The sequence below is a fragment of the Panulirus ornatus genome, chromosome 20, assembly GCF_036320965.1.
Source record: "Panulirus ornatus isolate Po-2019 chromosome 20, ASM3632096v1, whole genome shotgun sequence".
NCBI lineage: Eukaryota > Metazoa > Arthropoda > Malacostraca > Decapoda > Palinuridae > Panulirus > Panulirus ornatus.
The window spans coordinates 60,731,791-60,744,999 of NC_092243.1; the positions used below are offsets into that span (position 1 = coordinate 60,731,791).

A 13,209-nucleotide genomic window follows, 5' to 3' on the forward strand; every position below is an offset into this window, starting at 1 on the left:
CACATCGTGTTAGGCATTTTGTGGTCAGGATGGAAAAATCTGGGAAAAGATTTTTTCGCTTTATTTCTATTACAGCAAACTGATTTTCCCTAGTTAGTTTATTCACTACTCATTAGTTATGTTGTCTATCTAGTTTCACTGCAAGTTCAACATCATTGATTAAAGGTATCCAAGATGAAATAAAAGTTTTCGATATTTTCGTTATAACTGTCAAATGACAATATACAAGGACAATGTAAATGCAGTTGGTATCTCGACTAACTTTGCCATTGTTCTTTAAATATCTGATAGGTTATCTCCCGTGTCGGAGAGTCATATGGGAGGCGTCATAACACCACGCTCCACTGTTCAGCACACAGGTATCCTACAGTAGCTTTCTCTTAATTTCTGTATAGCCATTATCAATAAGGAAGTAAATATAGAGGCCCAAGAGGGAAGTGTGGTAATGTCATCCCGTACAATGTTCGCAAGCAGTCAGCTGACAGCATTGTTTGTTTACTTGAAAGTGTCAAAGTTTGTAGGCGTTGCTGAAGCCTTCAAACCTCGACTGTGATGATCGTCTTGCTCATGGAATATAAAAGTAGGTTATTCATTATTCAAATTCGTGTGAAGGAGTAAGTGGATGTTGTTATGGGAATTAAGAGCATTTTAGGGTTTACTGTCGAGTGCTAGTGTAGGAGAGGAGGGTGGATCACTGCAGGTAACATTAGCATTACAAAGAGGCGTTTGCACGTGATTCTTGCTGTGAGAGTTAAAAAGCAGAGCCGGTCTGTTATATTTGCATATGATGACTTCATGTATGTCATATGAACTCTGCCACCACACGGAAATTTATTGTCTATGATTACGTTGTGTGAGGATAAGCTTGTATTTAAGATACAGCATATATTATGTTGAGAGTAGAGTATCTTGACATCACATGAATTCGTGATGACTTATGTGGGAGGATTATAACATTGCTTTGCCAAATTGATTGATGTGTATTGATAGCTCTTACTTAAATAATTCGGATGATATGAATCTTAGTTTGTGGGAAGTGTATTTGAACTAATAATGTTACATGATTATAAGGTGACGGTACTTGAATAAAATATGCAAGGCTTCAAAACTAGGAAAATGAATGATAGAATGTAATGATGTTACATATAACTAATGATAATGTTTGTTGAAGAGCTAGTTCCTCAAGTTTATCTTTGGTAATAGTATTTGGGAAAGATTTAGGGTAGCACCATCATGAATCTTACAGTTGAAATTAATAGCCTCGTTATATGCATGTTTGAATAAGTTCAGGGCTATGATGATCAGGAAAAATTTGGGTTTGGGTTTGATTAACATAAAAACATGAAACACTCACACAGGGGTTAATGGGATCGAGAAATCCCAGCGTGATATTTACTCATGCCTAGCAGGTACTTATTGAGTCAGGTTTAGCTTTGTGTAAAACATTAGTGACCTTAATATTTATTTTGATTCACATTATAGAGATGTTTTTTTCTCCACAACAAATTGAAAATACATTGAAAAGTGGATACTGTACTTCTATATTAATGGCACTGACTGATTCATAATGTTGCTTCCTCTGAAAGAATGATTGTGGTTTAGATTTTATCTTTAAGTGTTTATTTACTGGAAAACACTTCCATAAGCATACATAGTTTAACAGAATAACTTTTATGTAAAATGTATGTTTCTTGAGACTCTTTTTCTTTAATGATATAGTGTAAGGGAGTATGAAAGTAACATGACATTTTCATTCATGTTTATTGACTTTTCAAATTTCGTTGATTAAGGAAATTGCTTGAGGCTTAGGTGCTATGAAAAAATCACTTGATTATTTACATTTATGCACAGGTGACCATCCTTATACACTTGTAAATGCCATCCAGCTTCTGGAGTGAAGAATAAATGACTTGCACACTAACCTAGAGTGATGCCGGGCCATGTGTAGATGAAATTGTCAGAAATATTTAGAGTAATCAGTTAGCAAGATTAGCAGTGAACTGCAGTCAGTTGATGACCATTGCATTTAAAGGTTAACCTCTCTTTATTCCTTTTGTTTTGCTGCCTAACCTCAATGTTGTTGACTGTATGTTAGACTTTATCCAAATGAGCAACATCCTTCCTGTAGTATGGTGACCAAGCTTTTACATAGTGTTCAAGGTGTTTTTGGGTGATTGATAGGCACCCTTTTCCAACTTATCAAACAGAAAGTTTTCATTGCAGATCTCGCAACACTGTTTGCTTTTCAGATAGCTTTTGTGTATTGCTTATCCAGTTTAATATTATTGCTTATCATCATTCCAGTGTCTTCTCTTGCCAGCTTCATTCAGTGCTCTTTTATAAAGCTACCTCCCTTTATCACTGTGTACTGTATTCATATCTCTCATTTCCTCTCCCACTGTGCATCATTTTAAGTTTTCCCAGATAGAGTTTCAAAAGCCAGTCTCTCAACCAGCTGCTTAACTTTTCTACCTTCTTGTAGTAGGATATTATAAAATTTTGGTGTCATTTGCAAACATCTTTTCTTAACAACATTTCAGTTTTAGGTATGTCGTTTTTTATATAATATAAACAATATAGGGCCCATGAAAATTTCACTTACCTTCTCTCAGTAATTTCAGTATGATGCTGAAATACACCAATGTTTATATTGTCTGCCTTGTTTCCATACATGATGAAATATATGCGTTAAAGAATATTTGTTTTGAGTGTTCTTATCAATATTCTCTGTAAGTAATGAAAAGTCACATAATTTGCATTACTGTGTAAGTGTTGTCAGTATTTACCTGTCTAGGAGCTCCATTTTCTCTCATTTTACTGGAAAAGTGTACTTATCTTGTCAGCATAAGAAATAGTGTGCATGTGTTAGAATGGACTGATTGGCATGAACAGTATGATACTCTATTTGTGTAGCATTATGAAAGCATCAGCAAATATGCTCCTTTGTTTGTCTTTTTTATTTAAGTTACTGTATTCATATACCATTTTTCTAACATAAAAATGTTGCATTGCAATAGACTGACATATGCGATCAATATATGGTCAGTTTTGAATGGAATGAAAGTAAGTGAAACAACAGGTTGTGATGAATTTTATCTGAAAGTAATGAAAGAAGCTATGTATAAGTTATTAAAACCTTTGACTGTTCTTTTTGATAAGTCACATCCATAGGGGAGACTTCCACATGATTGGAAATTTGCCCCTGTTGATATTGATATTAAAGAAAGGTAATAAGTCCTTTCTTAAAATTATTGTCCAGTTGGCAATCTTGTGGAAACTATCTTTCAAGACAAGAGCATAAATTATTCATTTAAATGATCACCACTTAACATGTCACAGCTTGGTTCTCAGCTTGATCCTTTTTAATTTTAAAAATCAACAATAATGATAAGTGTATGGCAAAGCAACTGATATCATTTAATAAAGTCCTGAAACAAAGATTCTTAGCAAAAGCTGACACATGTACTTCCAAATTGGTTAAGTGGTTAGGCTTCAGAATGGTTAGACATAAGAAGCAGCATAGTGCAGGGATCAGTCATGGGACCATTTCACTTTGTGATGATTTTAACCCCTTAACACCACCAGACAAATATAAATACTAGGCAATGCATCTTGAGGGATATATACATGTTGTTTCACCTATTTCAATACCATGCACTGGGCCTGTGATGTGGCACTGTATGATAATTACTCTCCACAGTACAGCTATGCCAGTAAGAGCAGATTTGCATCAGTTTTCTTTAAAGGATATTGAGCAGATTTTTGCCGAATATACAGGATCAGGGAGATGATCCTGAATTATACGACAAAGACGTTCTGTCTGATTTTATGGACACTAGATCTTTCAGCACCAAAAGCTGACCATGAAGAAAGAAAAGGTTTAAAGCAAAAGTGCAGGGAGTGTTGCCAATGCCTACATGACTCTGACAACATTGCAAGTAAATGGTGCTGCTGGTAATTTTACAGAATTTTAGAGTTTTGTTGTAATGAAAAAAAATTGAATGAGATTGATAATAACAAGAAAAGAGTTTTGATTGATGATGAAAAATAAAAATCAGCAATTGATATTTAGATGTAGGTAATATAAGTAATAGAACATGCAAAGTGGCATCTCATGACATTCAGGCCTTTCTCTTACACTTTTTAGTGCATTTTGCAGAAACATCTGCATAACTTCTTCATGCTGTTATAATAAAAAGAGTGGATGAAAAAAATTCTGAAGTGATTTTTCATTGTTTTATGAATATTTTTGAAATTGTAATATTATATATATATATATTTTCAGGAACTTCAAAAACTTGAATTTTGATATTGCAGTATGACATTAAGGGGTTAATATTATTAGTAAAGGATTATTGGTTTTCAGTAAAGTATCAAAACTTGTATATGACTCTGAGGTGGACAGTAAAAGCTACAACAGAAGTTCAAAATCTGTAGATTCAAGATGATATAGATAAAGTGATGGTCTGGGTTGAAATGTCTTGGTATCAGTAAAAAGAAGGAACAGAGAAGAGGTCCAGGTGAGGATATTCCCTCAAAGGCCCAGTCCTCTGTTCTTAACGCTACCTCGCTATCGCGGGAAATAGCGAATAGTATGAAAAAAAAAAAAAAAAAATCAGTAAAAGCAAAGTTTTACAAATTAGTAGTAAAAGTAAACAGACAAGTCATGGTATGAAGTCTTTTGAGGTGTATAACATAGATGAGGAAAAGAATTGGTTTAATAGTCTTCTGTCATTTGAAGCTAAGGTGCAGGTATGTTAGAAATAAGGCAAACATAATTTTAGGTTTTGTCAGTAGGACATTTGAAAATCAAGTCCAAGAAACATTTACATTTCACTGGTGTGTTGCCACCTTGAATATTATCTTCAGTTTTGGTTGCCCTTCTTAAAAAAGACAATAAAGTGCCCTGCAGCAGGCTACCAAGGAGATTCCAAGAATGAAAGCCAAATTCTTTGAGAACAGTTTAGGAGATCTAAACTTATTTAGCATAAAAATTGAAAGTTTAAGAGGTAATGTGACATAGATACTCAGAATTATTGAAGGCTTTGACAGTGTTGATTTAAAGAGCTATTTAAAGCTATATCATTTGGATTTCACTCATACTGATGGATACAGACTTACAGGAAATACCTTTGCTTTTATTCACAATTATTCTCAACTTCCTTCTTTTGCACACACTTCCAAACTTGGTCACCAACTTTTTCATTTTCTCACTTGAATTTGCTACCAGTGCTATGTCATCTGCCAACAACAGCTGACTCACTTCTCAGACCCACCTTCATCCTCTTCATACTGCATACTCACCCCTCTCTCCAAGGCTATTGCATTTATGTCCCTCACCACCTCATCCATAAACAAATGTAAAAGCTGTGGTGACTTCATGCACCGTGGCTGTAAGCCAATCTTCACTTGAAACCACTCACTCTCTCCTCTTCCTACTCATACAAATGCCTTACATCCTTGATAATACTGTTTTGCTGCTAGCAGCTTTCCTCCCACACCATATATTATTATCACCTTACACAAGGCGTGTCTCTATCAACCCTATCATATGCTTTCTTCAGATCCAGAACTACCTTATGCAAATCCTTGTCCCTTTACATATTTCTTACACATTCCTTAAAGCAAACACCTGACCCAAACATCCTCTACCACTTCTGAAATGACATTGTTCTTTTCCAGTTTGATGCATTGTTCATGCATGATGTCTCCATGGTTGTTTAATTTGTTTATGGTTGGGGTTGTTAGGGAAGTGAATGCAAGAGTTTTGGATGAGAGGGCTTGGGAAGTGAGTCAGTTGTTGTTTGCTGATGATACAGCTCGGGTGGCTGATTCAGGTGAGAAACTGCAGAAGCTGGTGACTGAGTTTGGTAAAGTGTGTGAAAAAAGAAAACTGAGAGTAAATGTGACTAAGAGCAAGGTTATTAGATACAGTAGGGTTGAGGGACAAGTCAATTGGGAGGTAAGTTTGAATAGAGAAAAACTGGAGGAAGTGAAGTGTTTTAGATATCTGGGAGTGGATTTGGCAGCGAATGGAACCATGGAAGCAGAAGTGAGTCACAGGGTGATGGAGGGGGTGAAGGTTCTGGGAGCGTTTAAGAATGTCTGGAAGGCGAGAACATTATCTCGGAAAGCAAAAATGGGTATGTTTGAAGGAATAGTGGTTCCAGCAGTGTTATATGGATGCGAGGCGTGGGCTATAGATAGGGTTGTGCGGAGGAGGGTGGATGTGTTGGAAATGAGATGTTTGAGGACAATATGTGGTGTGAGGTAGTTTGATCGAGTAAGTAATGAGAGGGTAAAAGAGATGTGTGGTGATAAAAAGAGTGTGGTTGAGAGAGCAGAAGAGGGTGTATTGAAATGGTTTGGTCACGTGGAGAGAGTGAGTGAGGAAAGATTGACAAAGAGGTTGTATGTGTCAGAGATGGAAGTGGGAGACCCAGTTGGAGGTGGAAGGATGGAGTGAAGAAGATTTTGAGCAATTGGGGTCTGAAAATGCAGGAAGGTGAAAGGCATGCAAGGAATAGAGGGAATTTGAATGATGTGGTATACTGGGGTCGACGTGCTGTCAATGGATTGAACCAGGGCATGTGAAGAGTTTAGGGTAAACCATGGAAAGTTTTGTGGGGCCTGGATGCTGTGGTTTTGGTGCATTACATATGACAGCTAGAGACTGAGTGTGAACGAATGTGGCCTTTGCTGTCCTTTCCTAGTGCTACCTCGTGTGCATGTGGGGGAGGGGGTTGTCATTTCGTGTGTGGTGGAGTGGCAACGGAAATGAATAGAGGCAGCAAGTATGAAGTATGTACATGTGTATTTATGTATGTCTGTGTATGTATATATATGTATGCGTTAAAATATAGAGGTATGTATAAGTGCATGTGTGGATGTGTATTCTTTCATCTGTTTCCATGCACTACCTCGCTATTGCAGGAGACAGCAACAAAGTATAATATGTTTCAATTTTGAAACAAAAAGTTTTTGAGCTGAAAAATATCCTGAACTGTTACCTTCAATTTTTGGTAGTTTTCTCAGAAAAATAGATTTTCTTCGAAACCTTAACAGGATTATTGTTAACACGGGGTTAAAATTTCAATAGGTAGTCTTTGACCTTTGATTAATCTATTAAATGAAGACAATTATGAAATATCAGTTGATCATTTGCTTCGTATTTACTTGGTATCTGTTGATAACTGAGAGCTTTATATTTCCTATGAAAATTCCAAGTATAGAAGTGTCTGAATATGTTATTTTTCAGTTTTGTAACAAAATGTTTTTGAAGCTGAAAAATACCCTGAACTATTACCTTCAATTTTTGGTAGTTTTCTCAGAAAAATAGATTATCTTCAAAACTTTTTTATATGGATTATTTTTTTATGCTGAATTCAAATCTGGGGCTAGAATTTTGATAGGTTGTCTTTATGACCTTTAATTAATGTGTTGAATGAAGAGAGTTATAAAGTATCATCCCACCATTTGCTTCATATATACTTGGTATCTATCAGCAGTTGAGAGCTTTATCATATATTTTTCATAAAAGTTTAAGTAGAAAAGTGTCTAAATATGTCATGTTTCGGTTTTGAAACAAACATTTTTTTGAGCTGAAAAATTCTCTGAACTATTTCCTTCAATTTTTGGTTGGTTTCTCAGAAAAATAGATTTCTGTCAAAACCTTAACATAAGGATTATTTTTCACGCTGAATACAAATCTGGGGTTAAAAATTTTGATAGGTCGTCTTTTTGATTTTTAATTAATCTGTTAAATGAAGACAATTATAAAGTATCATCTCATCATTTGCTTCGCATTTACTTGGTATCTATTGGCAACTGAGTGTTTTATCATATATCTTCCATGAAAGCTTCAAGTATATAAGTGTCTGAATATGTCATGTTTCAATTTTGAAACAAAAATTTTTTTAAGCTGAAAAATACTCAGAAAATTCTCAGAAAAGTAGATTTCTTTCAAAACCTTAATATATGGATCATTTTTCACGCTGAATACAAATCTGGGGTTAAAATTTTCATAGGTCTTCATTATGACCTTTAATTAATATGTTAAATGAAGACAATTATAAAGTGTCGTTTGATCAGTTGCTTTGTATTTACTTGGTATCTATTGGTAACTAAGAGATTTATGATATATTTTCCACATAAGTATTATTTTTCATGGTGAATACAATTCTGAGGTTAAAATTTCAATAGGTCCTTTTTATAATCTTTAATTAATCTGTTAAATGAAGATAATTATATAGTATCATTTAATCATTTGCTTCGTATTTACTTTGTATATATCGATAACTGAGAACTTTATCATATATTTCCCATGAAAATTTCAAGTATACAGGTGTCTGAATATGTTATGTTTCAATTTTGAAACAAAAAGGTTTTTTAGCTGCAAAATACCCTGAACAGTTATTACCTTCAATTTTTGGTGATTCTCTCAGAAAAATTTTTTTTTTCAAAACGTTATCATCAGAATTATTTTCATGCTGAATACAAATCTTGGGTTAGAATTTCGATAGGTCATGTTTATGACCTTTAATTAATCTGTCAAATGAAGACAATTATAAGTATCATTTGATCATTTGCTTTGTATTTACTGTGTATCTATCGGTTACTGAGAGCTTTATGATATATTTTTCATGAAAATTTCAAGTATAGAAGTGTCTGAATGTTATATTTCAATTTTGAACCGAAAAGTTTTTTGAGCTACAAAACACCTGGAACGATTTGCCTTCAGTTTTTGATAGTTTTTTCAAAAAAATAGATTTCCTTCAAAACCTTAACATAAGGATTATTTTTTAAGCTGAATACGAATCTGGGGTTAAAAATTTCGATAGGTCGTCTTTATGACCTTTAATTAAACTGTTAAATGTAGACAATTATAAAGTATCATTTGATCATTTGCATTGTATTTACTTGGTATCTATCAGTTACTGAGAGCTCTATGATATATTTTCCATGAAAATCTCAAGTATAGAAGTATATGAATATGTTGTGTTAAAACCTTAAACAAAAAATTTTGGTAGTTTTTGAGAAAGTAGATTTCCTTCAAAAGCTTATTACAAGGATTATTTTTGATGCTGAATACAAATCTGCAGTTAAAATTTTGATAGGTCATCTTTTTGACCTTTAATTACTGTGTTAAATGAAGACAATCATTAAATATCATTTGTTTTGTATTTACTAGGTATCTATCGATAACTGAGAGCTTTATATTTCCCATGAAAATTCCAAGTATAGAAATGGCGAATAGTATGAAAGAAAGAAAAAAGAAGTGTCTGAATATGTTGTTTCAATTTTGAAACAAAATGTTTTTTTTTGAGCTGAAAAATACCCTGAACTATTACTTTCAATTTTTGGTAGTTTTCTCAGAAAAATAGATTTCCTTCAAAACCTAATTATAAGGATTATTTTTTACCTGAATACAAATCTGGGGTTAAAATTTTGATAGGTCATCTTTGTGACCTTTGATTAATCTGTTAAATGAAGACAACCACTCTCCTTGACTCTCACTTTGCATACCTCCCCAACAGAAAAACCCTGCATATGCCAATTTATTGTTAAATATATATGTATTTAACTGTCCATCAAAATGCTCACTTCATCTCCTCACTTCATCAGCACCTGTCATCACTTCCCCATTTGCTCCTTCTCTAGCGTTCCCATTTTTTCTTTTGCAAAAACACAAACTTCTCCCTGCAAGTAGCAGCTCTCATGAGACACAAATGTGATCAACAAAAAAAAAAAAGGCTCATCACCATTAGAGATCATAAAACAAATATAAACTGTAAAAAAAATCTATCTAACCTATTCACTGAAAAGCAAACATGAAAGTGCCTCTCCTTCCCTTACACCATGAATCAGAAAACTCACAGTTACTAACTATGGAGAATGATAAAAGAAAATCCACCCCTTTTCACTCTACTCCGGCCCCAACATATGAAGCACTTCTGATCCAAACCAACAACATTACATCTTCCAGTGAAAACACGAAGATACTCATAGAATATTACTTACAAATCTAGCTCAGCTAGATCTACCCATCACTCTCACTGATTCTCATCATATAAATAAAAGACACAGATAGCTTCTTATACTTTGACGTGAAACTATTTATCCCAGTTACAGTCCAAGCATTCATGGTCATTCAAGAAAATCCCAAATATCTGGAAGCTTGTCAGTGTAGCACAGTACCCATTCTGAACCTTCCAATCTAGCCAAGTCCTCCTCCTCCTACCACCCAGTGTCCAAATTCCTTGAAAAACTGATCTAAAACAAAATTTTTCAGATTGTCCTACTCTCACTTACATGACATAGTGTTAGACCTAATCACTCCACTACAACATGTATGCTGCATTCTAACCTCGCACAACACATTTTTGATATCTTTCAACAATCGCAACCCCTTGTGCACTGTATTAATGGCAGTAGACGTTGACAGCATTTGACAGTGTTCTTTGAGAGAGCCTATCACAAAGGAAAGCTGCATGACCTCTATAAAAGGGGTCCTGCATTTATTTGATAATAATGATGATAATATTAATGATAATAATGACTATGGTAATTACAACAACAGTAACGATAGTATATGTATACTGATGGTAAAAGCAGACATTACATGAAAAAATTTATCTGATTTTAGGATAAGGATGGAGGAAGGCTCACTGTCAGGTATGTCATCAGGAGCCTCAACTCCTGAGCCACAAGCACCTTTTACACCAAAGTTCAATGTTCGCCTGGGTGATCGTGTTACCAAAGATGGTGACTGTGTCAAGTTTACCCTGCATGTTTCACAGGTAAGATTTTTTTTTTCACATTATGTATGTATGCACATACACATATAATGAGATTCTGCCTGCTATTGGTTACACTATGAATGAAAAGTCACCTATGGCAAGGCTGTATCATTGTCAGTGGAAATTCTTGCTTCAAAGGAGTTGTTCACAGATCATCCTCAAAACTGCAAGAGCACCATAAAAGAAAATTGAAAAGTATTTTTGATTTGATAGAAAATTAAGATATGCCGTCCCTCACTCAGGAAGCTTCTCCACAGAAAGTCATCTAATTGCTTTCTGATGATACTTTCAAGAACTTTACACATCACACTTGTTAGTGAGACTAGTCTGTAGTTCAGCACCTGCTCTGTCTCCTTTCTTATATATTGATGTGACATTTGTCCTTTTCCATTCCTTTGGCACTAAGACTCTCTCCAGTGACATCTTGAATAGTATTAATTCATGTGGTCTGTTATGTTTATCTGCCCACCTCTTTAGCACATATGGTGAAATTTCATCAGGACCAAGATCCTTGTATGGGTCAAGTGATTTTGATATTCGGCTAATATCTCTCTTAGATATCTTGAATTCTAATGTCTCCTTGCCATTCCATCTCATTGTTGTTGGGGTTGTAATGTTTTTATCTAAGAAAACACTTTTGAACTTACTGTTCAGTTCTTCAGATATCCTTACATCATTCTCTACAATATTTTCCTCTAAGTTCTTTAGCCTAATTAGCTGCTCTGTAACTGACAACTGGCTGCTGATAAATTTAGGAATAGTTTTGGATTTCAGCTGTCTTGTCCACAATATTCTTTTCAGACTTCTTTTGTTCCTCTTTTCTTATCATGCTATACTTGTTCCATCCTCTGTTGTACCTTGTTATTGCTAGAGAGCCATCTATATCTTTGCCTCTGCATATCTCAATCTTTGCTTTATAAATAATTTTTATCAAACTATTCCATCTTCTTTCTTACCATTCCCTTTGTGTTTGAGGCTAAAGGTATTTATGCCTGCACTCCCTCATTGTTGATTTCGTAGAACCTCTCGCCTCAATACCCTAGTATCTGGCTTCTGAATTCCTTTTCCCAACATTTGTTACCTTGGAAATTATTGAGGCTTGTGTAGTTTCCATCATTGTATCTCCTCATTATTTTCTTTCTCACCTCTTCTCTTTTAATATCCTCGTTTACTGCATATTCAAACTTGAGCATTACATAATGAATTTTTCCAGCTGATGTGATATCACATATAATGTTTTCAAATACTAGTATGAATAAAGATAAGGTCTAGTAATGATAGTGTATCAGTCCCTTTCATCCTAGTATGCTCCATGACATGCAAGAGCAGGAAATTTTCCTGGATACACTCCAAAAAGAAGTTATAACCAAGACTTACAGGGGCAACCAGTTGTGGTTAATCTTAATTTAGGATCATCTCAGCCACCTGTATCTTTGCCAATGTGTATCTCAAACTGCCTTTGCTTTATAACACTTTTTATCAAACTGTTGCTTTCCCTTTCTTATCATCCCATTTGCATTTGAGGCTAGAGGTATCTGTACCTATACTCCCTGAACCTCTCCACTCAGTCCCCTAGTTCCTGGCTACTGAATTTCTTTTTCCAATCTACTTGACCTTGGAAATCATTGAGGTTTGTGTAGTTTCCATCATTGTATCTCCTCTTTATTTTCTTTCTCACCTCTTCTTTTAATGTCCTCGTTTCCCGCTTATTCAAAGGTGAGGGTTACATAATCACTTTTTCCTACTGGTATATCAAATATGATATTCTCAAATGCTAGTATGAATGAAGATAAGGTCTATTAATGATGGTGTATCAGTTCCTCTCATCCTAGTATGCTCTGTGACATGCTGGAGCAGGAAATTTTCCTAAATACACTCTAAAAACTTGTGTCTCCATGACTCATGTCACATGGGAATCCAAGTAATCCATGTGTGTGTCTTTATAATTGAAATCGCCCATCATCACTAGTTTGCCATCTCTAAGAGGCGAGTGTTTTACTGCTTCATGTATCATCCTTATTGTTACTTAGCTGTTATTATTGTGTATTTGTTCTGGTTCATTGCAGTTTTATAGAGGATTACATACTAATAACACCACAGTTCGTCTTTATCTCACAGTTGATATGTCTATTAAGAAGGCTAATCCTCCCCCTCCTTTACCTTCCCTTTCCTTTCTTGCTATCATGTACCCCCTTTGGGCAGAACAGGTGAGAGCTTATCTCTTTGGTAAGCTTAGTTTCCATGACTACAGTGATATCAGGTGCACTTTCCCTTATATGATCCTTGAATTCCAGTTCTTTACCACTAACTATTAACACTTTCACATTTGAATGCATGACTTTCTGGCTGATATTGTCATCTTGTAATAACCCTGCCCTATCTGCTGTTCTAGTGGGTCTGCTGATCTTAT

At 34.9% G+C, this 13,209-nt stretch overlaps 1 protein-coding gene across 3 annotated transcripts in view; it reads left to right on the forward strand.

The window, feature by feature from the left end:
• Window positions 1–244: 244 nt before the first annotated feature.
• The window catches only part of LOC139756059 (sorting nexin-5-like), a 129,351-nt gene continuing 116,386 nt past the window's right edge, over window positions 245–13,209 (forward strand). For 2 of the 3 annotated variants that reach the window (XM_071675053.1, XM_071675055.1), the window contains exons 1-2: window positions 426–580; window positions 10,646–10,799. In XM_071675053.1, coding sequence (XP_071531154.1) covers window positions 10,653–10,799 — 147 coding nt within the window. In that variant the 5' untranslated portion in view covers window positions 426–580; window positions 10,646–10,652. Of the gene's footprint in view, window positions 360–425; window positions 581–10,645; window positions 10,800–13,209 lie in introns of those variants that run through there. The other variant, XM_071675054.1, reaches the window with a different exon arrangement.